General features: G+C 37.5%; 1 protein-coding gene across 5 annotated transcripts in view; it reads left to right on the forward strand.

Annotated features, from left to right (window-relative positions):
* Positions 1-27,733, forward strand: part of DIAPH3 (diaphanous related formin 3) — a 499,636-nt gene that overhangs the window by 71,261 nt on the left and 400,642 nt on the right. For all 5 annotated transcript variants that reach the window (XM_013047223.2, XM_013047224.2, XM_004775321.3 and 2 more), the window contains one exon: positions 7,378-7,482. In XM_013047223.2, the coding sequence (XP_012902677.2) occupies positions 7,378-7,482 (105 nt within the window). The remainder of the gene's footprint in view (positions 1-7,377; positions 7,483-27,733) is intronic.

Here is a 27,733-nt window from a genome sequence, read left to right on the forward strand (position 1 = left end):
CGGGTCATGATCTCAGGGTCCTGGGATCGAGTCCCGCATCGGGCTCTCTGCTCAGCGGGGAGCCTGCTTCCTCCTCTCTCTCTGTCTGCCTCTCTGCCTACTTGTGATCTCTCTCTGTCAAATAAATAAATAAAATCTTAAAAAAAAAAAAAAATCCACATCCGTGAATGAAAATAGTGAGACTAATGTTTGTAACTTGGTTGAAAGTATGTCCATTCTGTTTGCCATTCTTTGCTTGATTGCTCCTTAGTGTTCTAACTAGTTGCATGTATGAGCGGTAGCATTAAGAGTGCATCTTTTTTCCTCCCTTCAGTTTTGCCAAGAAAATGTGGAAAATATTTATTTTTACCAGTATTTTGTCAGTCTAAGATGGGGTCAAGGTGTGTAAAATACAGTAGCAAGCTTGCAACTTTCTTGTTGGTGGGAACTAATGACCCCATCCAGCACACAGACAGAAGGAATCCTTCGCAGTAGCTTAACAGCTGCTGACTTGACTATATTCCTTTGACCTGGTTTCTAGGTCAGGGCTGCTTTTGACACCTAGGGTGTCCATGTGCAATTTAGAAAAAGATGTATCCTCATTCCTCTGGCTGGACACAGTGCATCATAGAAATGGACACAGTTTGAGGGAAGTCTGGAGGATCTCTACTCTGTTCACTCCTCCCCCAGATGCCACCGTTGTCCCAGGTCACCAAGGTTCTGTGCAGTTCTGCTAGTGCTTCCTGAAAATGTCCTGGATTTCAGCTTGGCCATTTTTACCTGTGTCTGAAGAATCTGTCTCTGGGGCTGGACCTTATTTCTGTCATTTTTCTCAGCTAGGGAGGTGAGTGTTATCTCTAGCTCCAGCTTCATCCTTCAGAAAATTATCTTCATCTCATGGTTTGTTCTGAAAGAGGATTAGCAAATTCTGTTTGCAAACTTGTGTTACTTCTTACTTAACAAATACCTGAAAGGAAATCCACTGTGGTCTTTGCATTGTGAAAGTGGCAGCGAGTGTACAAAAAAAGTTCTTTAAAAGGTTACCTGTGAAGGAGAATGAAGGAAGCCATATATAAAGGAGAGCTAGGGTTGAGGGAAGGCTCCTTTTCTTTTTAATTTTGATCCATTAAGGATTAACGTGTTTATGTATTGAGACCCAACCAACTGAGAACAATTTAGTGAGACAGGATTAAAAAAGGATAATTGATATGCAGTGCCCTTTCAGGAGGTGAGAGGAAGGAGGATCCAGAGCATAAATGAATGGAATTATCTTTGGGTGGATGCAAGAATTGATAAACTTTAGTGTGCAAATAAATTGGTAATATAGGAAATGGGAAATTGAAAGCTTTCTTTTCACAGAGGAAATTGAAATTTGCTTACTGAAAATGATAGGTGGAAGTAATAGTTTCATAGTTCTCTGGGAAGGGAATTTGAAGTAAGGACCTTAGGGAATGTGAGAAGGAAAATCTAGTTGGCTTTTCCATAAATGTAGGAAGTGATGGATCATGGAATTAACCTGCTTTGGGAGAAAATAGAAGGGATCAAGGAAAAAGGTTTTATTGAGGTCAAGACCATGGTGGTTTGGGAGTAGGACAAGTGAAAAGAGAGAAGATGGAGGTCAGAGAATAGAGTTGTGGAGATTATGATGATACTTGAGGTGCAACAGTTTTTACATAATGAAAAGGTCTAGGTGTGGTCAGGAAGACTGGGGTTGAGAAAAGGGGAAGTAAAGACCGCTGGTCAGGGGAGGCTGAAGACTGGATGGCAAGGCATGGGACGGAAGAGGAGTCAACACCAGGTGCTGGCCCACATAAGTGTTAAGTCTGATAGTATTAGCCCCAAAGGAAATTCGATTTTAGACCATGATGGAGACAAATACTATGGGAATAAAAATGGAGAGTTAAGATAGACCAGATTTCAAATTTCAGCCATAGGACTATGGTCAGCTGAAGGAATTTCCTAAGCTTCCATTCTCTCTTCAATGAAAAAGAGGCTATTACATAATTATAAATGTTGAGTGCCATGCCTGGCCAAAGAACTTCTTTAAGATGACAGGAATACTAAGTCTTTGTCAAAAGTTGTAGAAAGAATTTTGGGAAGAATGATGGTTGGTTTACAGGGCAGGTTTGGAATGAAAATGGGAAGAAATGTGAGCAACTTGAATTTGGTCTGGGAAAATTCCAAAGGGTGCCTGACCTTTAGATTTGGAATGGAATTCTGATACCTGTGTCTTACCTCTACCTTTTAGTAACCTCAGATTTGTTTTGATAGTGGTTTCTGTACTTCCTTCCCCTCTGTCAAATCTGTATTTATTATAGCCAAATACACTGCAAGTGTACATTATTTACTAGACTTAAAAAAAAATTTTAAGAATGAGGGATGTTCCATTTCCTCATTTTGAACTTATTTTAATGGCAGAAATTCTATAAATATTTCAATTTTATCTTGCAATAAGATTTTGAAACAATCTTAGATTTATAGAAAGGTTGTGAAGAGAGCACTGACAATTCTTAGATACCCTTCACCTAACTTCCTCAAAAGTCAACGTCTTATATAACTTGAATGCAGTTATTAAAACTGAGACATTAATGTTGGTACAGTACTAAATTACATTATTGAGGTTTTGCCAGTTTTTTCTACTTGCATTTTTTTTTCTGTTCTAGGATCCAATCCAGGATCATGTCTCAAGTTCAGATTACCATGTATCCTTGGTCTCCTCCAATCAATGACATTTCCTTATCTTCCATGACCTTTATACTTGAGAAGAATCCTTATTTTGTAGAGTGCTCCTTCATTTGGGCTTCTTTTCTGCAGCATTTTTTCTGTTTCTAAAATCTATCCTTAGTTCCAGTCAGACTCACATAGTAAAATAGCACAGTGGTTCAATTAAGGTATAGTTTTTTAATTAGAAAGTAATTAACTAAAGGAAAATTAGTTTTTGATGTTGCAACTCCCAGTTTCCCCAGGCAAAACCGTGCCTCAACATGTGTATGAAGGTAGCACTATAAGTTAGTTACTTTATAATGTATGTTAAGATATTTATAGAACATTACCAACAATACTCTTCAGACAGTTTTGAGTTGATAACTGCTAAGATATTTTTGAGATCTAGTCACCTAAATAGCCAACTAATAACTAGAAGTGGGAAAACTTTATCTTTTATCCACTAAATATTAGCTTCATTCAAATTACTCATCTGTTCTTTTACAATTATGTGTTCTCTGTATTTCCTGTTCAGTATTTGATTTATAATATTTAATGAATTACATATGTCTGAGTACATTGATACAGTGAAGTAAACCACATTTCAGGAATCTCTTAAAATCTGTTCCTGCACTTTCTTTTTGTCTCTATGCAGTGTAGTAGATGTACCAACCTATGTTTGAATGGAAGAATTGGTTCATACCATGGTTTGTATAGCTTGTTGAGGCCCTGTATGTGTTTCTGTATTATCTGGTTCTGTTTAAAAATAAGCCTTATTATACAGTTGTTTTCAAAAGGTGTTGTGTGTGCTGTTATGCCCCTAAAGGACACCCTTTACCAGGCTGGTGCATGCAAACCTCAGTCGATTCATATTGGTTCCCAGTGACTCACAGCTGCCCTCTCCAGAGATCTGGCCTCCGGGAACTATGATCCTGTAGCTAACTGACTGATTTGGAGGTGTACAACTGCCCTCTTACTCTAGGTAGTATTGATAGCAGTGCAATTTGGGCTGAAGCAAGACTAGCTGAGGCAACATTTTCACATGTGTCTTTCCCCAGCTCTGTCTTGCTTTTTTTTTTTATTCACTACCATGAAGGCATCCCCTCCATTAGTCCTGTGCACCAGAATCCCTGTCTCATACTCTACCTCTAAGGAACCTGACCTAAGGTAGGAGAGATGCTATGTGATCATTTTGGACAGGTGTAAACTGAGTAACATAAAAAATTGATGACTTGCTTTCAAGGGACCTATTAGAACTACCTGGAAGCTGCACTAGACTGGGAGTCGGGGCTCTGGGTCTCGAGTTTCAAATAACCAGCTATCCCTGAAAAGTCGTCTGATTTCTGTGAGCCTGGATTTTCTATTCTGTAATTCAGGGAGTGTAGACGATGTGATACTCAAAATCTCACAATGAAATTTTTTCCCCTAAGACTGGGGGTTATTACATGAAGATGCTAGGCTCCTGAACCCCACTTCCCCACTCCAGTTTCTGGAATAGCCTTCAGAAATGCTCAGCTTAGCTCCTCTGGAATTAAACACAAAAATACTGAAGTGGTTCAGAGCAAGGTTCCCCAAAATGTGTCACTTTAACATGTGTGCTATTTGAGTGGAAGGCATTTGAGACCCTACAGGCTGGAGAGAGAGATTTTTTCCCCTCTCTGAACCACCTAGAAGAATCTAAATTGGGAGCCTTTTCCCCAGAGAGGAGTTAGGAGAGAGAAGTTTTATCTGAGTGACCTGTGTAGGAGGACAACTATCTGATTACCAAACTTTTCTTACCACCTGTGAATTGCCCTCCTTCCCTTGAAACCCAGGGCTCCTGTTCCATTCCTTACCTCAGGATGGCATATAAACCTCATTTTACCTTTCTGTCTTGAAATCTTTCATGTATGTGGTTTTCTCCCATTAATCTGGCTCATGACAACTTATTTCTTAAATTAACTAGAAAAACCTATAAAGGGTAGAAGGAAATTTTGTTTTTCTACTATAACATAGATGTGCATTTGTTTTGGAAAAAGCTTCTACTACATTTCCCAAGGACTTTGTGGCCCCTGACCCCCCAAATCCAGTGTCCATGCCCAAAAGGGCTCTCTTCTTTCAGACTTTTTCTCTGTAGAGCTAAATTTTGCACTCTTTATGCACAAAAACATATTTTTCCTTTTCAGTGCTCCTCTATTTCCGTTTGTAAATGGCAGAATTTCTTTTTCCAGGACCATTTTTTTCTGATCAAATAGAGAGTTACCTGCCAAACGAGAAGGGTCCGTGGTACTGCGTAGCTGATTCCAGACTTCTTAGTGTCCTTTCTTGTTTCCTTTTGCTTTTAAACTGGTACTGTCATGAAGCGAGTCCTGTATTTAGACAAGAGAGTTGGGGTATGGCAGAGGAAACGGGTTGGGAAAACTCTGGGTTTCTTCCTTAATTCCAAATATACCACTTTTGCATATGAGCTGCTGTCATCTTGAATATATCTTTCCAAAAAGAAAGCATTAGACTTTGTAGTTTTTCTCATATTCTGTATTTACTAACTATTTTAATTTGCTGGTAAAGAGCTGAGTCATGTTTGCCCATTGGACAGAAAATAAAAAATACAGTGAATAATTAAATACAGAGGTTCTCAGTACTCTCATGTCCTTTGCCTTTTTAGAACAACTACTCCCGTTACTTCCCTGTGACTTCCCCATTACTTTCTTCCAGTGAAAGTCGTTATAGATAGTAGAAGCTATCTATAATCATAATTTTAAAAATCCATTTAATGTCTTACTGTACTGCATAATACAACCACATACATTGCAATGTAAGCAATTGGCCATGACTAGGCAGGAAGGTTCAAAAAAGTCATTCTTGAATCTTTGCTTCACGTGAGTATAATAGCTATTGTGCATGTCAACATAGCTTTGCTGTTCCAGTGATTCAAATACAACAACCAGTGTCGTCCTGGGATACCCAAATTAAAAAAATTGAGCACAATTGATGGCAAAGCTTATTTGAAACAAAAACAAAAAGCCCGTATACTATAACTTGCAGAGTAGTTGGATTCTTGGAAAAAATCAATGTCTATTAAAACCATATACTGCAAAGTATTTAGTCAGTAATAATTTACATATTAATTTCATTTTATATTCTATTGAATTAGTCAAAGCTTAGGAAGTTTTTGTTTTGTTTTTTTCTTTCTTCTTTCTTCTTCTTCTTCTTCTTCTTCTTCTTTTTTTTTGTTTGTGCATCTGTCTGTGGGACACAGAATAGTTTCTTATCATGCAGGATTAACCCAGGTGTTGAAAAATGTCTAGCACACCTAAATAAATGCTGATAGCATCATCTCAGTCATTGACAACCAAAATATTTCAAGATATTTTTAAAATCCTAAGTGATATTAAGGTCTCTTGAGAGTCCCTGGCATAAAGTAAAAAAGAAAAAAAAAAAAAAAGAGGGAGAACAAAACAAACCATTATTCACATAATAAGATATTTCCAACCTGAATGGGCAGGAGTGACATTATTAATTACTACCTTTTATTAGGGTCAAGTGGAACAACTTCTAAAATCTTAAATATTTATATCAAAGTGAAATGAAGGAAATTTTGACTTTTAAGTGCTTGAAGGGATTAGTAGCCAAAAACTGAGTCAGCTAAAGGCATAAATAACAGTGTTTGATGAGTTGTAGCACTTTTATAAAACATTTATAAAAACTTAACCTGCTGGACTCCACAGGTGCTCCAAAGTTCTGATTTTTATACACCTGTTTCTGAGTGGATATAGGGTTGGTATACATTCAGGTGTGTTATATTGCATATCACACATGACAAAGGGCTAGTATCTGGAGGAAATCCATTTGAGCTGCCCTTTTAATTTAGTCATTTTTGTCTCCCTGTAGGCTTCTTTTTCTTTGCCAGAGCAGCCTCTAAATAAGATAGCTTGTAGAAATTCCCACATTTAAGTGGGCATTTTTGACTTGTATTTTTAAAAAGTTAAAATGAGACCTGTAGCACTATCTAGGTTACTTAAATCTTTATTTTGAAGGGTGCTGTTGAGAAATGTTAGATTTTTGGGTGGTACCTCTTTTTATGAGTACAACTCTTAGATGATTTAGAACACAGAGTAGACTAAGTAGTTAATGGATATTTTTGATAGGGGTAGACAAGAGACCACTATAGAATGCCTTTTGCCAGGATCTATACCAGGTATTTGATCAGATGAGCTTGTAGCTACACAATCTGGAAAGTGGTTGGCTTATTTACCTTTTAATTTTTGATGCATGGAGCAGCTCTTTCAGAAATAGTGCAAGATAGCGTCAGGTACAGCTATTAAAAAAAACAACAACAAACTATAGTTGTGTGTGTTGTGTTTGTGTGTGTGTGTGTGTGTGTGTATTTAAATTGTGACTCTAGATGACCTTATGAAAGGTAGAAATCTAATCTAAGTGTCTAATTATCTGTAGTGATGAGAATGTAATTTTACTAGCTTGCTGTGAATTTTAAAAAGATTTTCTGGTAATTGTTTTACCTGTTAAAATGATCTAGAACATGTTTTTGTCTGTATTTCCTGCTCTTTCTTTTCTCCAGGCAGAACTATGTGTAAATCATTCCAAAACAATTAATGCTGCTTTAGTCACAAATTATTGATTTTTCCGTTCCTAGGGTATGTAGAATTGCTACTTTACTTAGATTCTAAAATGAGGCTTTTTAATTGTGTTTTCCAGGAAGATATGAATTTAAATGAAGATAAGAAGGCACCATTGCGGGAAAAGGACTTTAGCATCAAAAAAGAGATGGTGATGCAGTACATTAATACTGCTTCCAAGACAGTAAGTAAAACTGTCAAGTTGAAAAATACTGCTGAACCGTGTTATAGTGTGGAAAACAACACATTTGTCTAACGAAGTGCTTAAATTTTTGAGCAACTGGAATCACAGGGCTTTTGAATGTATAAAGACCACGAGTAGGATGTTTATTTAATTTAAAAATATTTCTCATACCTTCTAAGACTGCTTTTGCTTTTTTGCCCCTGACATTCATGAGGAACATGGACTGGGTTGGTTTCCTCCAAACTTCTTTCCTTGTTAAGGAAAGTGGATTAAGATGGCTATTGATCTCTGATGTCACTTTTAAATTGGGATACTATTTGTATTATAGAAAAGTAGGGCCGATTTTACTATAACTACCTAAATCACTTCACATAATAGTGACTGAGAGGCGGCATATCTTTAATGTGAGGTTCCCTATGGATAAAATTATCTCATAACAAATTATAAACGTAGACGTTGAAAAGAGCATTAAGCCTCCACGTGGCTGCCAGTTTTCCAGGGAAACATGAAATATGTGGGTGGAAGTAATGAGTAAATGTCTAAGAAACCATGACTGGCATGCAGAATCAATTACATTTATTTCATGGGACAACAAATGAGCTTGGCCAGTCATATAGAAATCGAACTGATGGATGGGATGAAGTCTACAAAACGGGAACTAATGAAGAAGCAATCAGAAAGACAGTAGAAAATGATTTTGGCTGAATTTAAAACAGAATTGGTTGGAGAAGAATAACTTAATACGCTGCAGTTTTCACTGGATACTTTAACTAAAGGCCAACTTAACGAGAATTTAAGTTACTTATACGTAAGCTCTATGTATCTACTAGAACATTCAGTGACTTGGAGGATTTTCTTTTAGAAAGCAGACTCAAGTGATGTTTAATTTTTAAGCATGCCTCCTGTTCTGCAGTTTGATGTTGAGTTGTAGAAATCAGATTACTGTACTTTTTCTGGCTCCTTATGTAGATGGGTGTTGTTTCCTGCTATTGTGATGAAAATTACTTTTGCCCCTTAATGGTCCCTGGATATCACAAATGAACGTTAGGGACTTAAGAGAGCACTTGTGTTGTGGATTGACTTATCATCCCTTTGATACTGGGCATCTTATTTTACCCGATTCTCAACATCCTCCTCCACAAGATGGGACTTAGAGCTATATCATAGGCTTGTTGTTAGAATTTAATTGTTTATGGGGGTCCTGGCTCACTCAGCCTGTTAAGCATCTGCCTTCAGCTCAGGTCATGATCCTGGGTCCTGGGATCTAGTCACACGGGCTCCCTGCTCAGTGGGGAGCTTGCTTCTCCCTCTCCCCACCCATCGGCCCCCACCCCTACCCCCTTCCCGGCTCATGCTCTCTCTTTCTGTCAAGTAAATAAAATACTAAAAAAAAATAGTTTATTTCATTAGTGGAACATAGCAGGTTTTATACCTGTGGCTGCCTCTTTTGATAGCAGTGGTTGTTAGCAATTGTTTCTTATTTTTTCTTTGTGATTTGTTCTTGCTGTTGAAATCATTACACTGTAGTTATTGATGGAAATGGACTTATATTTTTGAAAAATACAAATTGACCATTAGTGAGTCTGCATCACATTTATTAAGTGTCTGTATATCAGGCAGTGTTCCAGGCATTGGAGTTGGAATACCAAGATGGTCAATCGTGGTGACTTACGGAGCAACATAAGACATGTAACAAAACACATAAACATACGTGATAAATGAAATGCAATGTGGAAAAAACACAGGGGACGTGGAGATGGTGTTATTTTCCTTTTTTATTGAAGTGTAGTTAACATGCAGTGTTACATTAATTTCAGATGTACAAGAGGTTTCACTAATTCTAACATTACTCAGTGTTCATCTCTGGTAAGGGTACTCTTAATCCCCTTTATCTATTGTTACCTGTCTCTCCAACCCTCCTTGTGCTGTCTCATGGAGTGATCAGGGATGACTCCCCTATTAGACAATTTTAAATCCAAAGAACATAAATTCACTTAATAAAATTATAAGAGATACTATATTAGTTAGAACTGTTTTAGAAAACATTGGTATAATAATGCATTTTAATTCTTGAATTTTAGATAATAAACAGACCTTTTAGAACAAACTGCTTTGAACTTCATTAGAGTGGATCTATTTCAGTTTGCATACACTGATTGTAAACTTTAATCCTCTAATCGTTTTGGACTGAGGTTGGAATTTATTTACTAGAATTAGATAATTAGATTATCAGGATTGAAATAGATTAGTTATCTAAAGTATGATTAAAGCATTCACTCATTTAATTAGTGTGTGGAGGATCATGGCTTTTCCTAGGAGGATGCTGAATAATTTGGCGGTTGGTTAACATTCTAGAAAGTTCAAGCTGACCAGTCATCTATTTTTGCTCTGGAAGAAGTAGAAACACATTAACTCTTAGATACAGACTCTGTCATACCAGTGTATTGAGGTTAATGAGGACAAAAAAATCTTCTCTGAGGAAAAACCGTCAAAATTTATAGATGAGTTATTCTAGAGAGAGCATGGGGGGTGTTTGTGTCAGATAAACTTTTGTTATAAATTTAGCTTTAGACTTTGCTTTGAGATTGTTTTGTGGAGAAGCATTAATATTTTTCAAAATAGCACTGATGCCTGCAGTTGATAATCTGAAAATTCTTTAGAAATATTAATGCTCAAACCAGCCCTAAAGTAGCTAAGCTGGATTTTTGGAATGGGGGAAAAATAACAAATCCTCAATCAAGCTAGGTTGTTTCTAAGACCTTAAGTTTGTTTCAGTAGCCCAATGGTAATGCTGATTTTTTTCAGTTAGAAAAGATTATTAACTATTTTTTTTTTTTTTTTTTTTAAGCAAAGAGCCTGCTTTAGAGGCCGAAAAATGCCAAAGCCACATTTTCCCAGTTTCCTACAGCATGGGTATGTGAGCCAGGTTTGGCCAGTACTGTCTGCTGGGGGCTTCTGAGAAAGGTTTTAATCCCTCACAAAGAGATCCAGGGCAGAAAACCACTTTTTTCCCCGTTATTTGACATGGTTGTGAGAGGGCATGGGATAGTTGGCACATGACTTCTTGGAGTTGCTGATCTGGTCTTATACAGCCCTGCCTCCAGATTTTTCTGTCACGTGAGGTGATGCCCGTTCTTATTTAAACTACTTTAGGTGGGGATTTTGCTATGCTATTGTGCGCATCTGGCTGGACCGTCCCTATAGCCTTCTGCCTATGCAGGGTTTCCATCTCTAATTCATTCTGAAAATTACTCCCCTCATCAAGTAGACTGTGCATACATGAGAGCCGGTAGTACAGCGCCAAGTGGCCATTCCTTGGTAGATGACTTGCCTCAGATGTTCCGTAGCAAGTTTATTGAAGAAAATTTGTTTCAGAAAGAATGAATACAGTCTTGACTTTTGTTTGATTACTAGGGGGCTGGTAAGTATTCTGCAGTAAGGGGTAAGGACCTTGAAATGAGGCTCTAACATGATAGTCCAAATGGAAGAGACTCCATAGTTTCCAAAAAAAAATGTAAGAAGAAAATTTTGAAACCAACACCAAGGAGCTCTTGAGCCACAAATTGTGTAAAAATTTCCCCTATTTTCTATAGGGAACTGTAATTTAATAAACATCTACCCTGTAAATGTATTGAGTCCTGCTTACCCTGGCTTTGAGTGTTGTTCTCGTTCTTTATTGTGGTCTAGTTATTTTCCCCCTTCAAATTCTGAAAGCACCTCTGCAGATAACGTTAAATGATGGTTTTGTTGTCAGGAATCCTGTACCTTGAGGAGACAAACCAGGCTTTGGAGATAAATCCTAATAGACGAGCTGCCCTCACCAAGTTTTTCTTTTCTTGGTGTTGGTATCTCCTCCCTGTGTCTGTGATACCCGTTTTGATGTTGGTGTTTATACTCCTGCTGGTGCTTGAGTTGTATTCAGGGTGAACTGGCTCTGGGTAGGTGATGTCTGGGTAATGTGAAAGTCACAGGAAGCCATGGGTTACTTTAAAAACCACTGGAAAAAGGTGTTAAAAAGGATACCTTACAGAGGGGAGGATTTAGAGCAATAAGATACTTCCCTTCCCCACCCCTCCATCACAAAGGAATCTAAAAAAAAAAAAAAAAATCATTCTACTTCTTCCATCTGTTGAGAAGAAAGAATCTTCTTTGTGCTGTTTCAGGTGGCTGCTTTTTCAGGGTAATCTGTGGCAATGCAAACCGGAGGAGTCCTGAGAAGTCAACATCTACAGCCCTGGAAGGGAAAGCAAATCCCTGGAAGAAGAAAGCAGCTCAGAGGGTGTGAGAGGGAGGGAGAGAGGGAGGGAGGGGGTGGAATATAACACCTTTGCCTCCAGGAACTAAGTAGTGGGCTTGAGTGTTTGCTTATCAGTGCTTTTGGAGTTGACTTTTTCTCCACCCCCCCATATATTTATTTATTTTATTTATTTGACAAAGAGACAGAGTGAGCATAAGCAAGGGAGCTGCAGGCAGAGGGAGAGGGAAAAGCAGGCTCCCCAAAGAGCAGGAAGCCCCATGTGGGGCTCGATCCCAGGACCCTGAGATCATGACCTGAGTGGAAGGCAGATGCTTAACTGACTGAGCCACCCAGGTGCCCCTCCGGAACTTATTTTTAAACACAAGATATGAGACAGCCCTGACAGTTTACCTCTATACAGATGACAACCGGACTGCTACCTGTCAGCATGTGGTCTTATCTTTTGGGTTGTACCATTTGGTGTGGATAAAAGGCTCAAATAATTTCTCTTCCAAATACATACTTCTAGTTCCTTCTGAATGCATTAGCTTGGAATAAAAAATTCCTCTAAGCTCCTGCTCCTGGACCTCCCTCCCTCCATCTGTATGCCCTAGGAAGCTGTATCACACCTGCAAGTAAAGAGCTGATTTTTAGGGGGGGGGCTGATGACTGGTAGGGCCTAATTTCACATTTCTTACCTTCTTCATTAGAACGTCCATCCTTTATTTCCTGTTTATATTTAGTTTTTTCCTTTTTGGTCCGCCATCCGTCTCTCCCCACCTCTTCCCCAAAGAAGCAGAATTAATCTTTCTGCTCCTGGAAGTCCGCTAGCTTCTTTGGACTTTGTTTTCAGCTTTTCTCTTTCCTAGTCATTCGTGACCACAGACAACTGACTGCAAGGCTCCTCTGAGGCGTGTATTGGAGAAGTTTGCTTCATGTTGAGCTCTCCTCCTTCAGCCCCTAAGTATTTCTGTAGTTCTGGGTTAGACTTCCTTAGTAAGAAATAAACACCAAATATTAGAACATAACTTTAAAAGGCACATAGGAAGGGTAACAAGTTTTTTAAACAATGTGATAAAATGTGCCTACATGGAGTTCATAAATGTAGGATTGTAGGTTCTTGTATGTATGTGTACCTGTGTGTATATATAGTATATTTTGAAAGGTGTTACCAGGTACCTCTTGTCCTAGCCCAGTAGGCCATGATGTTCAAGTATGAATGACGTGGTTTTGTCCAGTGTCGTCCTTCTAGGCGTGTCCTGATCAGGAAAGAATTGTTTTGGGAAAATACTAGTGATGGTCAAATTTGTGTATTTTTTCCTAGGTAGAAAACCTGGAGTTCATCTCGTTTAGCCCTGATTTGTTAATATTGTATTATATTGGTGGGGGCATTTTCATACCTTTCAGAGTCTTTTTTTTTTTTTTTTTTTTTTTCCTGGAGGGGGTTTATTTTCATGTTAATTTTGGAAAACATTGTCAGATGCAGATACATCAAGTGTTGTTTTCTCTCACTTTTAATCGTTGTTATTACTTAAAAGGGTTATATTTCAAGCACTGGGAACTTAGATGAACCAGACAGTTCTACACATTTTTGCTACTTAAAGGTAACGTGGATTATTTTTTGGCTTCCATTTCAGGTTAGGGATTTGATCCAAGTGCACTTGTAACAAAAGCTGAGTAAAAATTTGTGGCTGGTACTTGGTATTAGACACTTACCTATTTATCGGCAGGGCAGTGCCCTTGCTTCCGTTATTTTGTCTGTTTGTCTCCAGGTCTTTCTTGCTGACTAGGAGGAAATATCAGAGCCCCAGGGCAATGAACCAATTTCTTGTTAGGAGTATTTCTTAATAATCTAACTGGCACTTTAATTTCCATTTCTGCCTACATAGGACAGGTTTTATTTATGTACAATTAAAATGATCTTCTAACAGTTCAAATCCATCCAGCTTCATTATGAGTTGTTTCTGGGCAGCACCAGGGGCGAATAATGTGCTCCTGCTATTACTGCCCTGTGTTCTTGCTTAGGCAGGAGATGATAATGACCCAGTCATCTTTTCTTCATCTTTTTTTTTTTTCCTTATAAGAAATTATATTAGGTTCAAATTAGAATTGTGTATTTTTGGTCTTTTAAAAATTTTAAGGGTGCCTGGGTGGTTTGGTTGATTCAGCATCTGTCTTCTGCTCAGGTCATGCTATCAGGGTCCTGAGATCTAGCCCCTCATCTGGCTTCCTGCTCAGCAGGGAGGGAACCTGCTTTTCCCTCTGCTTCCCCCACCCCCCACCCTGCTGGCACACACACACTCTCATTCTCTCTCAAATAAGATCTTACCAAAACAAACCCACCTTAAAGATACCTTTTCTTAAAGCAATTTTTAAAAAGACTCACCTGATATAGAAATAATGCTATTTACTGGTAAAACCTAGAATTTTAGAACCTGATGTGGTCCCCGATGCTTATACCAGTTGTGGCATTGGAGATCATCTGAGGTGGTTTTTATCTTTTTCACTGAATTGTTTCTTGTCAGAGATAATTTGCTCTGTTCTTGCTTTTTAGATTTTGCAAATGTAATTACACTTATGACCGATTACAGCAAAAGTAGTAAAAACTTGGAGAGTGTCAGAAAAAAGAGGCACGTGATTTGAGGGAGATAAAAGTGATGAGCAATAGCCCTATGGAATGAACCGTTTGAAAGAAGAAATAGTTCTGAAGGAATATGTGAAAATGAAAAAAATGTTATGTATCTGTGGTTGCCTTTCATGAATGAAGGGGATAGGCAATTCATGAAATGAGCCGGAAATGAGAGTGGACAGGAACGTTGGTTCTCAACCTTGATATCCATTAGAATCTTCTGGAGAACTTAAAAAAAAAAAATACAAAACACCCAAAAACTGTGTCTGAGCCCTAGCATTTAGCAAGTTAATTCCTGCAGGTAGGATCCAGGCACCTGCACTTTGTGAAGATCTCTTGGTGATTCTAGTATAAAAGCAAGGATGAAAAACTCTCCTGGGCTGTACAAGATGAGCCTCATCGCTAGAGGTCTATGTAGTGTAACATTAATTCAACAAGAGACTAGGAGTTGATAGAATTTAAAGGCAAAGCATAGAGCATATTTACAAATAAAGCCACTGAGGGTTTAAGGCTAGTTTGCCTGGGCATCAGATCAGAATGGCATACTGTAGCTATGAAGAAATCCTAACGTTTGTCCACTTTAACCTTCCCCTCTTCTGATTCTGTCTACTATGACAGATGGAAGGACCTGGTCTGTTTTGGGAGATGTCCAGTGGAGTATTAATAAGGAGGAAAAGAGTATGCCTGGTGTAAAAGCTTCAGTGGACTGATTGATATTCCTAGTTGGTGGCCGTAATCTTAAAACCCTCCTTAATTTAGTTTGGGCTTAAGAGACAGCCTTTCAGTTCTTAATTATTCCTAAATAGAATGCATTCTGTACATACTTAAATCCTTCATATGTTAATCATCTTGATGTACAAAAAGCATTAATTCTTAATTTCATGTTTCCCTGACTTAATACCATTTCCTAAATGGTGCAGTATCATGGTTCCCCTCCACTTTGAAGAAAATAGGGTTGGTATATCTTCTTACGTTCAATGTAATACAGAACTATTTGAAATCCTTTCAATATCAGAAAGCCTTCCAAGGATAGACCAGGTAAACTGGGAACTCTATCCTTGGGATCACCAAAATCTGAAAAAATAGTCCAAGAGTAAATTTAGATGTTATCATTGTTAAGCTAATTTTTGGGGGGGGAGGGTGGATCCCCCCCCCCCCTTTGGGAAGGCTGTTATCACTCTCCATGGCTTAAGTCATTTTCTGGCATGATTTTTGTAAAGAATGGCATTATACTCATTTAGTAGACATTTTTATAGTTTATTTATTGTAGGTCTAGAATATATCTTAGTGTACCTTTACATTTTGAGCATGAGTAAAGGCCTAGCAAGTGACATCCCCATGTTCTGCAGTTAGAACTAGAAATCAGACCTTTAAAAAAGAAAAAACAAAAAACTTTTTTATTGTAAATTAAAACAGTTCTAGAAAAAAAAAACAAATATGTAGCTTAGTGAATTATCATAAGGGAAACACCACCCAGGTTAATTAATGGAACCTTGCCATCTACCCTTCAGCTATCCTGTCCATTTCAAATCCCCCCGTCCCTGCTTTTTTTGAACTATTCCTAATCACTACCTTGACTTTTATAGGAGTCACTTCCTTGAGTTTCTTTATAGTTTTATTACCCAAAAGTACATCACCAGACACCATAATTTATTCATGATTTTTTAAAAGTTTGGAATGTCTTTAAGGCGCCCCCCCCCCCAATCTTCAGGAGTCCCATCTATTTATTTTTATCTAGGACAGTCTGGCTTTTGCTGATTGCATAATCCTGTTTCTTATATTTCATTTCCTGCAAAATGGCAGCTAGATCAAGAAGCTTGATCAGACTCAGATTTGACCCCTTCGGCAAGACCATAGGAAGTATTATGTTTTATTGTCAGGAGTTTCTTTATGTCTGGTTTATAATTAAAATTCTGTAATTTCATTTCCATTTATTAGTTGGAATACTTGTTCAGTCTTAGGCTTATTTTTTTTTTAAATTTTTTATTTTAAGATTATTTATTTATTTATTTATTTGATAGAGAGAGAGATCACAAGTAGGCAGAGAGGCAGGCAGAGAGAGAGGGGGAAGCAGGCTCCCCCCTGAGCAGAGAGCCTGATGTGGGGCTCAATCCTAGGACCCTGAGATCATGACCTGAGCCGAAGGCAGAGGCTTAACCCAGGTGCCCCAGTCTTAGGCTTATTTTAATTCCAGTATAGTTAATATGTAGTGTTGCATTAATTTCAGGTGTAAAATACAGTGATCAGCACTTCTGTAGGACACTTGCTGCCCATCACAGGTGCACTCCTTAATCCTCATCACCTATTTCACCCATCCCCCCACCAGTCTCTCCTCTGGTAACCATCAGTTTTGTCCTCTCTAGTTAAGGGTCTGTTCCTTGGTTTGTCTTTTTCTTTGCGCACTTTTTTTTTTTTTTAAATTCTACATATGAGTGAAATTATATGGTATTTGTCTTTTTCTGACTTGTTTCACTTAGTATTATACTCTCTAGCTCTATCCATGTTGTTGCAAATGGCAAGATGTAATTCTTTTCTATGGTTGATTAATATTGCATCATAAATATAATATATATAACACACATATATATTATATATATATTTACCAGCTCTTTATCCATTCATCTATTGATGAACACTTGGTCTGCTTCCGTAATTTGGTTGTCATAAATAATGCTGCTGCAAATGTAGGGGTACGTGTATCCCTCTGAATTGGTGTTTGTGTATTTTTGGGATAATTACTCAGTAGTGCAATTACTGGATGGTAGGGTGGTTCATTCCATTTTTAACTTTTTGAGGAACCTTCATACTGTTTTCCATAGTGGCTGCACCAGTTTTCATTCCCACCAGCAGTGCATGTGGGTTCCTGTTTCTCTACATCCTTGCCTCTTGTTTCTTGTGTTTCTTGTGTTGCTGATTTTAGTCATTCTGATGACAGCTGTGAAGTGGATATCCCATTATAGTTTTGATCCGTATTTCCCTGATGATGAGTGATATTGAGCATCTTCTCATGTGTCTGTTGACCATCTGTATATCTTCTTTGGAGAAATGTCTATTCATGTCTCCTGCCCATTTTTTATTGGGATTATTTGTTTTAGGGGTGTTGTATAAGTTCTCTTGGATACTAAACCTTTATCAGATAAGGTTTGCCTTTTAGTTTTGATGATTGTTTCCTTTGTTGTGCAGAAGCTTTGTATTTTGATGTAGTTCCACTAGTTTATTTTTGTTTTTTGTTTGCCTTGTTCCAGAAGATGGATCTAGAAAAAAACTTTGTGTCTAATGGCAGAGAAATTACTGTCTGTGCTCTGTTCTTGGATTTTTATAGTTCCAGGTTTCACATTTAGGTCCTCAGTCCATTTTATTTTATTTTATTTTTAAAGATTTTATTTATTTATTTGACAGAGAGAGGCACAGCGAGAGAAAAAACCCAAGCAGAGGGAGTGGGAGAGGGAGAAGCAGGCTTCCTGCTGAGCAGGGAGCCTGATGCGGGGCTCAATCCCAGGACCCTCGGATCATGACCTGAGTGGAAGGCAGATGCTTAACGACTGAGCCACACAGGCACCCCCCCCCCCCTTAATCCATTTTGAATTTATCTTTGGAGATGGTATAAGCCAGTTTTCCCAACACCATTTGCTGAAGAGACTGTCTTCTTCTCACTGCATATTCTTACTTGGAATATGCTTATAAAGAGACATTTCCTCTCAACTACTGACTACTTCATGATATAGGAAGTTTAGGATAAATACTTGATTCTTTTCCATTGCCAATTTTCACTATAGTGGATTGGTTTCCTAACAACCTCTGAAGGTAACCAGTTATTTTTAATATTAAGATATGATAATTATGATAATTTATGCATTATAATTACTATCCTTAGTGAAGCTCAAATTGCCCCATCTTTGACTAGTTGGCTCCTGGTCATTTTGTTATGACCCTAGGAATTTCGGATTATATATTCCTGCCTAGTGAGTCTGTTGATTCTCCGACACTGTGTCTGGGATCCATCTTTTCCTTCAGTGGGAAATGGTATTTCAAGAACAGTCTGGGCATAAGGATGCTTATTGCTGGTGGATTAATCACTGTTTCTGGGCCTCTTCAGCAGAGAAATAGCAAAGGAAAAACATGGTGTGGATATGTTCAAAGAAGTGTTCTTTGACATATGCGGTCTCCACCTGCTGCTTTTGTTAGACTCTGTCTACATTGAACATAGAGCTGTTACATTTTCTAGTTCTTTCTAGTCCTGCGGTAGCTTTCCCGTCTATGAGTAACTGAATTTAGCGCCGCCGCTCTTATTTCTGAGTAACTATATTTTATGTCTCCCCACCAGTCCTTAAGTTCTTATTTCCCTAGACGTTTGTCTGAAGTTTGCTCTGCAGTGGATTCCTCTGTAGGGCTCCTGGGAAGAGCATTTCCTGGTTATTGCATACGGATAACCGTATACGCCTTCTATCATTTAGTCAGTTTTATTGGATATAAAATCTTCGGCTCATGTGGTTTTGTTTTTGTTTTTGGATCTTAAATATATTCTTTCCTCTGGCATAAAAACATGACAGAAGTTGTGCTGGTAACTAATTATTATTCCTTACGGATTACTGGTTCTTTTTATCTAGTTGTTTGAGTTGGGATTATCTGATAAACAGTATACTTTTATGTATTTCTTAAATCTTTAAAATCTTTTTTTTCTTAATTTTCATGGAAGTGTTCTGTTGACCTGCATTGGGCTCTTCTTCTTCAGAGATCTTATTATCTGTATGTAAGATTTTTGTGTATCCCCTATATGCGCTCTGTCCCAAATCTTTCTTCTGTATTTTTGTTGTTGTTCTTCTTCTTTCTAGTTTAGTTTTTACTTCTGAAGTGATTTTCTTAGTTATTCCCCAACCCCCCACTCCAAATTCTCTCCCTCATTTCTGAGGATTTTGAAATTTGTTTTTTTTTTCCACTATGTCTTGTATGTTGTCTCAATGTCTCTTTGCACAGTTTGAAATTGTAAGTTACTTTGCCATGTTTTATGGCTTTGTTTTTGTGGCAACTGTTCATCTTCTGCAGGAATGTTCTGCTTAACTTCAATTTCGCCGTCAGCACTTTCTCTCATCGTGCTGTACTCTCCTGCAAGGGACCCCAGGCAGCTCAGTGCCCGGAGTTCATGGGACACATCCGCCCCAGTCTCCTTCGTTGTTTTTTGCCACTTGAGCTCATCCACAATTGGTAAAGGCCAAACTCCACCTAGTTTGAGCTGCTGTCCTCAAATTAGCCTTCTGAGACTTCTAATGAGGACCTCTGGGCTATTTTGGCCTTCTGGTGCTTTCATGTTCATCTGGCATCTTCTTGCCTCCTCTGTTTCTTCCCACACAGACGTTGATATTGTGTAGATTTTGTGGTCATTAGTGGTTTGTCTCCTACTGCTTGTATTTTGAGGATCACAGAGATAAGTTGTTGCTTGCATTGTTAGGTCTGTGGTTTTGCCCTTTAGTTGTTTTTTTCTGTAGGAATCCAGTGAGTTTCAAAAACTGTACTGCTGCTGCCATCTGCCCAAAGCCTCTAGTTTTCTTATTGTGAGTTTCATATTCTTAACGTGATGCCAATGTATGTCTTTGGTTAAAAAAAAATTCTGGATTTTCAGGATTTCTTCTTCTTGCCTGCCCCCACCCTCCTTGACTCAGGATAGACTATCATGATCGATTAAGGAATGACATTTCTCGATGTGACCTGAACTGATAGTTCTGGCTTTTGCTGTTTTTTCTACCCGTAAACCTTCATCAAACCTCGTAATGGTCTGTGACCTACAAATAGATTTAAATAAAACACCAGTTTTAGTTTTAATTTCTATATTATGTTTATGCAGTGCTATCATCTTCTCAGATGATTTCGATAAGTTGTGCAGAATGCTTCCTTTTTCATATCGCAGTGATAGTTGGAAAACTCAGACTGCCCTTCTGTACTTTACCCCACCCCTGGAAAAATAGGTCTCATCTGCTTGTGTGTGTCTATAAATTAGTGAGTGTGTTAAATCTATCACAGCATGAAATCACTTCAAGCACTGTGAAAGACCATCTTAAAGAATTTAAATTGATTGCAGATGTTGGTGCAATTAAGCAGGCCTGATGAGCTCAGAATCCTGTTTCTCAGATTTGAATATGAATGCATTTTTAAAAATTACAGCAATGTACTCCATGTAAATGGAGTTCATAGGCACTGGAGAGTTTATTTCACCTTGGATTTTAAAATGGTTCTGTGATGTGAAAAGTACTGTGTGACCCCTTTTGCAGATACCTGTATTACTTCGAAAATGCATTACTAATGAAAATGTATCACTCCTCTTAACTATATAGTTCCACGCCATCCTTAACCAACCAGAAGTGACTTTGAATGATTATTTCCTTTGTTATTTCATTTGTCTACCAATTTGTTGATCTACTTTCTGTGTCTGTAATTCATTTAAAAATTATGCTATAGACAGAGAAGTAGAATAACTCCTCCCCATTTTTAAGGGAAAAAAAAAAGGAAAAAAAAACGTATAACAAGCCAAGGGACTTGGCTTAGAGCATGAAAGCCTGGGACCTTTCTTCCCCTTGAGGTCAGACTTCGTGACTGCTAGACTCTACCTTCCTGTAGTTGCTTTGGCTTTCAACTGCTGAAACGTAAAAGAAATCTTCTATCTTAAAATATAGCCTACTGGGTTGCAAATTAGAAAGTGAATTCTGAAACAAGACTAACAAGATTAAGTAGAGTGTACGGTATGTTCATTTTCAATTTCTTTCAAATTGATCCGTGCACATTAAGTAATTAAACTCATCAATTTTGGTAACACATTGTAAAATATTATGGACATTAGGACTTTATTATATATATAGTAGTAAAATAGATTACAAAAATGGTAACTGTATTTAGATACTGCTTTTAAATACTAAGAAAATTGCTGAAATATTATTTGAAGTATAGTAATATTAATGACTGGAACTAGGAACAAAGACTACATTCTATCTTTTCTGGAAGGTATGAATTATTAAATTTATGTTCTACAATGTTTTATAAAAGCTTGTTTTACTCATCATGGCAGACTATGTCTTTTTGAGTTCAGAATCCCGCTTTGTTAATTTTAGCTGTGATCTGAGAATTCATTATCCCTAAGACATGACTTACTAAATAATAAAATTTTAGGGGCGTTTGTGTTGGAACATATAGGATGGGAAGTAGGGCAGTGATTACATACGTTCAAGTCATCAAAGTTTGAAGTGTCAAATGGCACTGGGCAGCTGTGTGCTACTGCTGAAGCATTCTTACACTGGCTTCATAATGGAATAAAGTTGAATAAATTACTAAAAGCAGGCATCATAAAAATTATTTTTGTTCCTACTTAAAAAATGAACATATATATTCTCATGTCAATCTTTGGATTGACCACGTCCTTTCTCTGAGTAGGAGTGGGTTCTACTTTGTTTTTTCCTGCATAAGGGATGCCCATGAAGCATTGTCTGTGACCCACTGTGTGTTTTAATTTGACCAAGAATGTATATTTACTATTTTTTAGCTTAAATTAACTTAGCTAACATATAGTACATCATTAATAAAGCAGTCTAAATTCAAAAATAGATTTGTCTGATTTTTTATAGTATGATCTTGTCAGTTATCTTGTCCCTACTTAATTTGAAAACAAGTTTTTTTTTTTTTTTTTTTTTTTTTAAGCACTCATCCTAATCTTATCTTTTCCAGGCATTAAAGTAATTTATCACAGAAACAATTTATCTTTCATTCTCCTATGTGATTATATTAACTCGAACAGATATCACAGCTCATTAGCAATTTGGGGCACAAAAAATCAACTCTGGGTAGTCACAAAATTCAATTCATAGGAGTAAGTTTGTGTAGTTACTATGTGGGGCTACAGCCTGTGTTGCGCACCTGTCACTGTAAGATATAGAATACTAGAAAGCTTGATACTGGACATCTATATCCAGTACCTTAAGAAGTCACACTTGAGTGGATTTTCTTCTTCCCTTTCTCTCTCTAGTGGAGTCAACAGGAACATATTGGCTCGTGCATCTGAGAAGGTATTGGCTTCACATGGGCCTACATCTAGATTCTCAAATGATCTAAGGACTTAGTCTTTCTACTTCTGTTAGCTCTGTTTGACTGTGTCTTGGCTTCATTCATGCAGGTTTTTCCCCCATGATATATCTAGATGGATAGCAGAAGTTTCTGGGTTAATTCCTATATTTTAGATTAACAATCTCTATAAAAATTCTTGATCACTTACCCCATTAACTTAAAAAAAAAGTTGATTATATATGCCAATAAATATTGGTTTACTATAAGCATGTCTACTGTACTAGTACTTCATATTTGTTCTATTCATTTTATGTATAAACTAATGTATTAATATTTTATCTCAAGTGTGTGACATGAATTGAAAATATTAAGATGGAAATGATTTCATTTGAGAATATTGCCTCCTTCACAAATGTTTGGTTTTTCTTTTGTTATGAACACATTTTAGCTATGCCAGATTGATGATATAAGCTGATAAATATGCCCTTAATCTTCTCAAATATTTTTACACAATCTACAAAATTATTTAGTGACTTGCTGTTTTTAAGAACTATAAGATTTTCTGGGCTTGGTACCCTTTTTAAGATAAAAGAAAAGTTAAATTTTTTATCTGTTTTCTTCTAAATATTATACTCCTACCCACCCTAGATTTAAATGTCTTAATTTTTAATTACCCATCCTATTTTTTCTAACTGAATCAATCCTGTCCACTCAGGAATGTTCTGGGAGCATGCACCCGCCTGCAGTACCCATTGCAGTTCTCTGAAGTTTACGTTGATTTCCTTCTTACCCACATCAACCTTTTCTTATTGTTGTCTCTACCGGTTTCTTTGTGGTACCACAAACCAGGTCTCATCCTCCGTTTAGCCACATTGGAAGACGTGCTTGAATTTGCTCTCATGCTGTTCGCTTTGCCACCTTTTATGTGTGCTGGGTTAGTGCGTCAGGACTAAGCTATGATGTGCCCTAACTCTGCCTTTATATGTTATACTTGGAGAAGAATGTCATTAAGGTTCTGTGTCACCTGGATAAGACCGATCCCTTGAGGACAATCTTATCTCTGTGAATTTGTGATTGCCCACGTGTGATTGAACTTGAAGGCTCACAAACTTGATCTATCAACATTGTAAGGCTTAGCATACATTTTGTGAACAGGTATACATTCTAAGCTAATAGAGACTGTGTAAGAATGCAAATGCTATTTTAATGACTTAGAAATAGCATTAGGGAGGAAATTGTTTTCTCATCTCTTTGTAGGCTAGTCTATATAAGAAGCCAAATGATAATTATTTACTTGGTTTGTTGGATGATGTGCTGTGAAGATAATGGGCTGTGTACCCCTGGCACTGTGTGCTGCTTTTTCTACCTTAACTGTCCTCCCACTTCATATAGTCATCCACTGAATTAATCCGATAGACTAGAAGCTCCATGAAGACAGGGAATAAGCGATGCAGCGTAAAGTAGGTATCTGTGTTAGTGTGCCTGGTACTCCCTTTCCTGGAAAGTCTCAGTGGAACTCTGCTGAATTCTGGACATGTCATCAGGTTGCCAAGCAGACTGCTTCCTCCCTACGTTAGAGTACCCTGAAATGGCTAAGGTCATATTTTTTAATGGTTAAAAAAATGCATTTTATCTTGAGGTCATACTTGATCTTGGTGCACATGTATAATCTCTTGAGACATTTTAATAGGCTTGTATTTGATAAATTTGGTTTTTCTGAATTTCATTATCTGAATTTAATTGTAACTTAAGTTTTGTGGGTGTCTCAGAGTTGGCAAAATGCATCTCCCCTGAGGTTCATTTCTATTATAATGTGACCAGAACTGATGTTTTCATTTTATTTTTCTCAATACATATTTAAGTTTAATAGCTCATGATTTTTATATTTCCCCCTGTAATTTTGAGAGTTTTCTTAGGACCTAGAGTGTTTCAATGACTAAAGTGATTAAAATTCTAAGATCAACTTGTTTAGTAATCAAGTAACATTGCAAGTGTCATTCATTTATTCATATGTTCAAATTTAAAATTATTAAAATCAAAGATACAACTTAAGTTAAAATAGCACTTAATGTGATGGTCTACGACCAATGTGGAAGAATTTCTGTTTATGGCTTTGTTCTCTGGTAAAAAAAGACGATTTCTAAGTGCTCTTTACATTAAAAGTTCAGGAGAAGGAATACTTTTCTTGTAAGTTATGATCAGAATTCAAATGCCATCTTAAGGCATAATAAATAAAAAATGAATAAATGAATTGAATGCTTTAAGTAATTACTTTTGTATAATGCTTATTTAAAATTAATAACAAAATCTAAGTGAAGAATGTGACTAATGGGAATGCACTAAAGAAAGGTAATTTAAAACAGTAATTTTAAGTGTTTCTTACTTCAAAAAAGATGCATTGCTATAGAAAACTTAGAAGGTACAAGACATAAAGAAGGAAAAAAAAAATCCTACCAATCCATGGAACCAGCTTCCAAGGAAGTATTAAGGTGGTTTTGATTTCAAAACAGCCTAGGGGGCGCCTGGGTGGCTCAGTGGGTTAAAGCCTCTGCCTTTGGCTCAGGTCATGATCCCAGGGTCCTGGGATCGAGCCCTACATCAGGCTCTCTGCCTGCCTCCCTGCCTACTTGTGATCTCTGTTTGTCAAATAAATTAAAAAAAAAAAGCCTAAAAAAGTATTAAGAGAGTAAAACTAAAGTTTCTATAGCAGAAATGTTAACTGTGGCTTTTTCTGTTGTGTCAGTTTTGTGGAAGTCTAGAAACTAAAGATAGCAGGTGTCAGACTACTGTGGTCATGGGAAGAGAAAGCCATATGGGTGGCCCTTTGAGAGAACTTCTCAGAAGTTGACTGCATCCCTTTCAATATGGGGACATGATGATTGGAAAATTACTCTATTTGCAAATGGTGGACTCTAAAGACAAGAGGCTGTGTTAGCTGCTCTGGTGGCAAAGCAAGTATAAAAAAGTAGACCTGCTTTTGGAACAAGTTAGACTTGTACCAAAACATCAATTGGATATGGACCTCTCAAAAAGTAGTCGGGTTTGAGAGATCTTAAGGGCTTCATCTAAGGGGACGACCTGTGATGACCCCAACCCAATCTATCAAGAGTAGACTTAGAAAACCCAGCAAATGACTCTCTGAGTTACCCACATACGCAAATGCTGCTTCTTGGGATGATTATCAGCCCCAACTGGAGGACAATGGTGCCTGAGTATAACTGCGATACCCAAGGACAACAGTTTCCTGTATCTTACCTCTTCCCTCCCCACTGTTCTCAGCTCTGAAGGATTGGAGAAACCTGATGAGTTGGGATAATGGATTTGAAGAATTAGTTGGGAAAATAATGAAGACCCACAGCTCCGTTCAATACTATTTTCTGGTCTGAGTGATGGTCACACTGAGGAAGGGGAGGAACTTTAAGATTGAATTTTGTGATACTCTACTTGTTTTTTGAGATAAAAGAACTCCCTCGAACTCCCTCTTCCTTACTATGTTGGATAAGTGATGTGAAATGTAGAGTTTTCTGAAGCAAAATAATCGTGAGGTGAATATTGTCAAGTACGTTAAATTCCAGAGATTGTGAGGAAAAAGAATGGGTATGTTGGTTAATATAACAACTAAAAATTTCCATATGGGTGGTGATGGGGAGAGAAAGGGAGTAAATATAAAAGTTTAGAAGAAATAAAAAAAATGGAGTAAAATATTTGCTCTGTATCACTGCTGGGTAAAGAATACCTACAAATCATTAGGAAAAAGACGAATAACCCAATAGGAAAATTTTCACTTAATATGAATAGGCAATTTACCTAAGAAGAAACATAAATGGTGAATGGCTATTTGAAAAGACATTCAATCTCAATACGTAAATTAAAATCGGTATGGAAAGCATTTTTCAACTGTCAAAATAGAAAAGCTAAACATATTGCTGACAGTAGTGTTTGGTGAAGGAGTAAAAATATATAGCAATGCAACCTTATTGTAGTATAATTTGGTAGTATTTAAATAAAAAACCGCTATACCCTAATGATCTAACAAACCCCACTATTTTGAATCTATTTGTATAACAATAAATTGAAAGTATAAAGCTGTACAAAGTGAGTCCTTGCAGCACTGTGTAAAATGTCAAGAAACTTACCCCAAATTCCCATCACTGGAAAAGCGATGAACTTATAGCATATTCCTATAGCAGTGGATAATACAGCCATTCAAATGAGCGCATTAGATATGACTTGGAAAGTTAGCTGATTAGGAGAAAAAAAATAGAAGCAGGTAGATGGTGCAAGTTTGTGTTTAAAGAAATTTTATATGTGTATATGTGAGTGAGTAGGTGGTCTGTGTGTTCTCTACCCATTGAAAAGGAAATGCCTGATGGCTTCTCCTCAAACTTGCAAAAGCACTCACAGTGTCCTCTTCGGCTGTGGTTGGAGAAACTGAGGCAAGGACATCAATTTCCTTGTATACTTCAAAAGGTCTAGTGGGATTGTGGATGACTTGTAGTTTTTGATGTTTTTGTGTATTTCTTAGGATAAACAGATTTGGGTTTTTTTGGACCGAATATGGAGAGGATGATATGGGGGAAAGAGGGAGGGCAACCATCAACCATATTACATCCTACTTCTGGATGTAGTGAGACATGACCAATGAACTTCTGTGCTTGCCCCTCGACTTTTTTTTTTTTTTTTTTTTTTTTTTTTTTTGGCTATAGCAATCCATTCTATGCATAGGAAATTTGGGGAAGCTAATGTGTACAAGACAAGGTCTTTAGCACTTTTCGCTTTAACAGTGAAAAGAATACAATGGGATATGTGGGCTGTATGTGTATAGTCAGGTGCTGGATTCTTGCCCACTGCACCGGGTGGAGAATGCATTCTACTCTGTCTTGGGGAGTTGGTGGGGGAGACCCTGGACTTGCATCAGTCCCCAGCTGGCATCTAAGCAACACCACAGACTACTGCTGCTGTGGCTTCCTTCTGCCAAGTCTTCTGCCTTGGTCCCAGAAATTGTCTTTTTAGAGGAATATTTCTTAGCAGAAACAAAATCTGATGTTGTTCCTGACAGAACACCATTTTTGTCTTGTTTACTAAGTCATTTTGCCACGGTGCAGATGGCCTGATAACATGGACCACATTTCAATTACAAAAATAAAAACAAATCGGCAGAGCTAATAGTGTGCTGTTTGCAAAGCTTTTAAATGTAACTTGTAATAGCACACAGCTTCATTTTATACTCTTGGAGTAAATTGGCACTCATTTTATAATCACTTTTATTTGCAGACCTTAAGTTTTGGAAACATCTGGATAAATCGCTAAATAAATTAAATGTTCAGTTTGTGATCATTGCC

Source organism: Mustela putorius, unplaced genomic scaffold (assembly GCF_011764305.1).
Source record: "Mustela putorius furo isolate JIRA1106 unplaced genomic scaffold, ASM1176430v1.1 tig00000179_pilon_pilon_pilon, whole genome shotgun sequence".
NCBI classification, from domain to species: domain Eukaryota; kingdom Metazoa; phylum Chordata; class Mammalia; order Carnivora; family Mustelidae; genus Mustela; species Mustela putorius.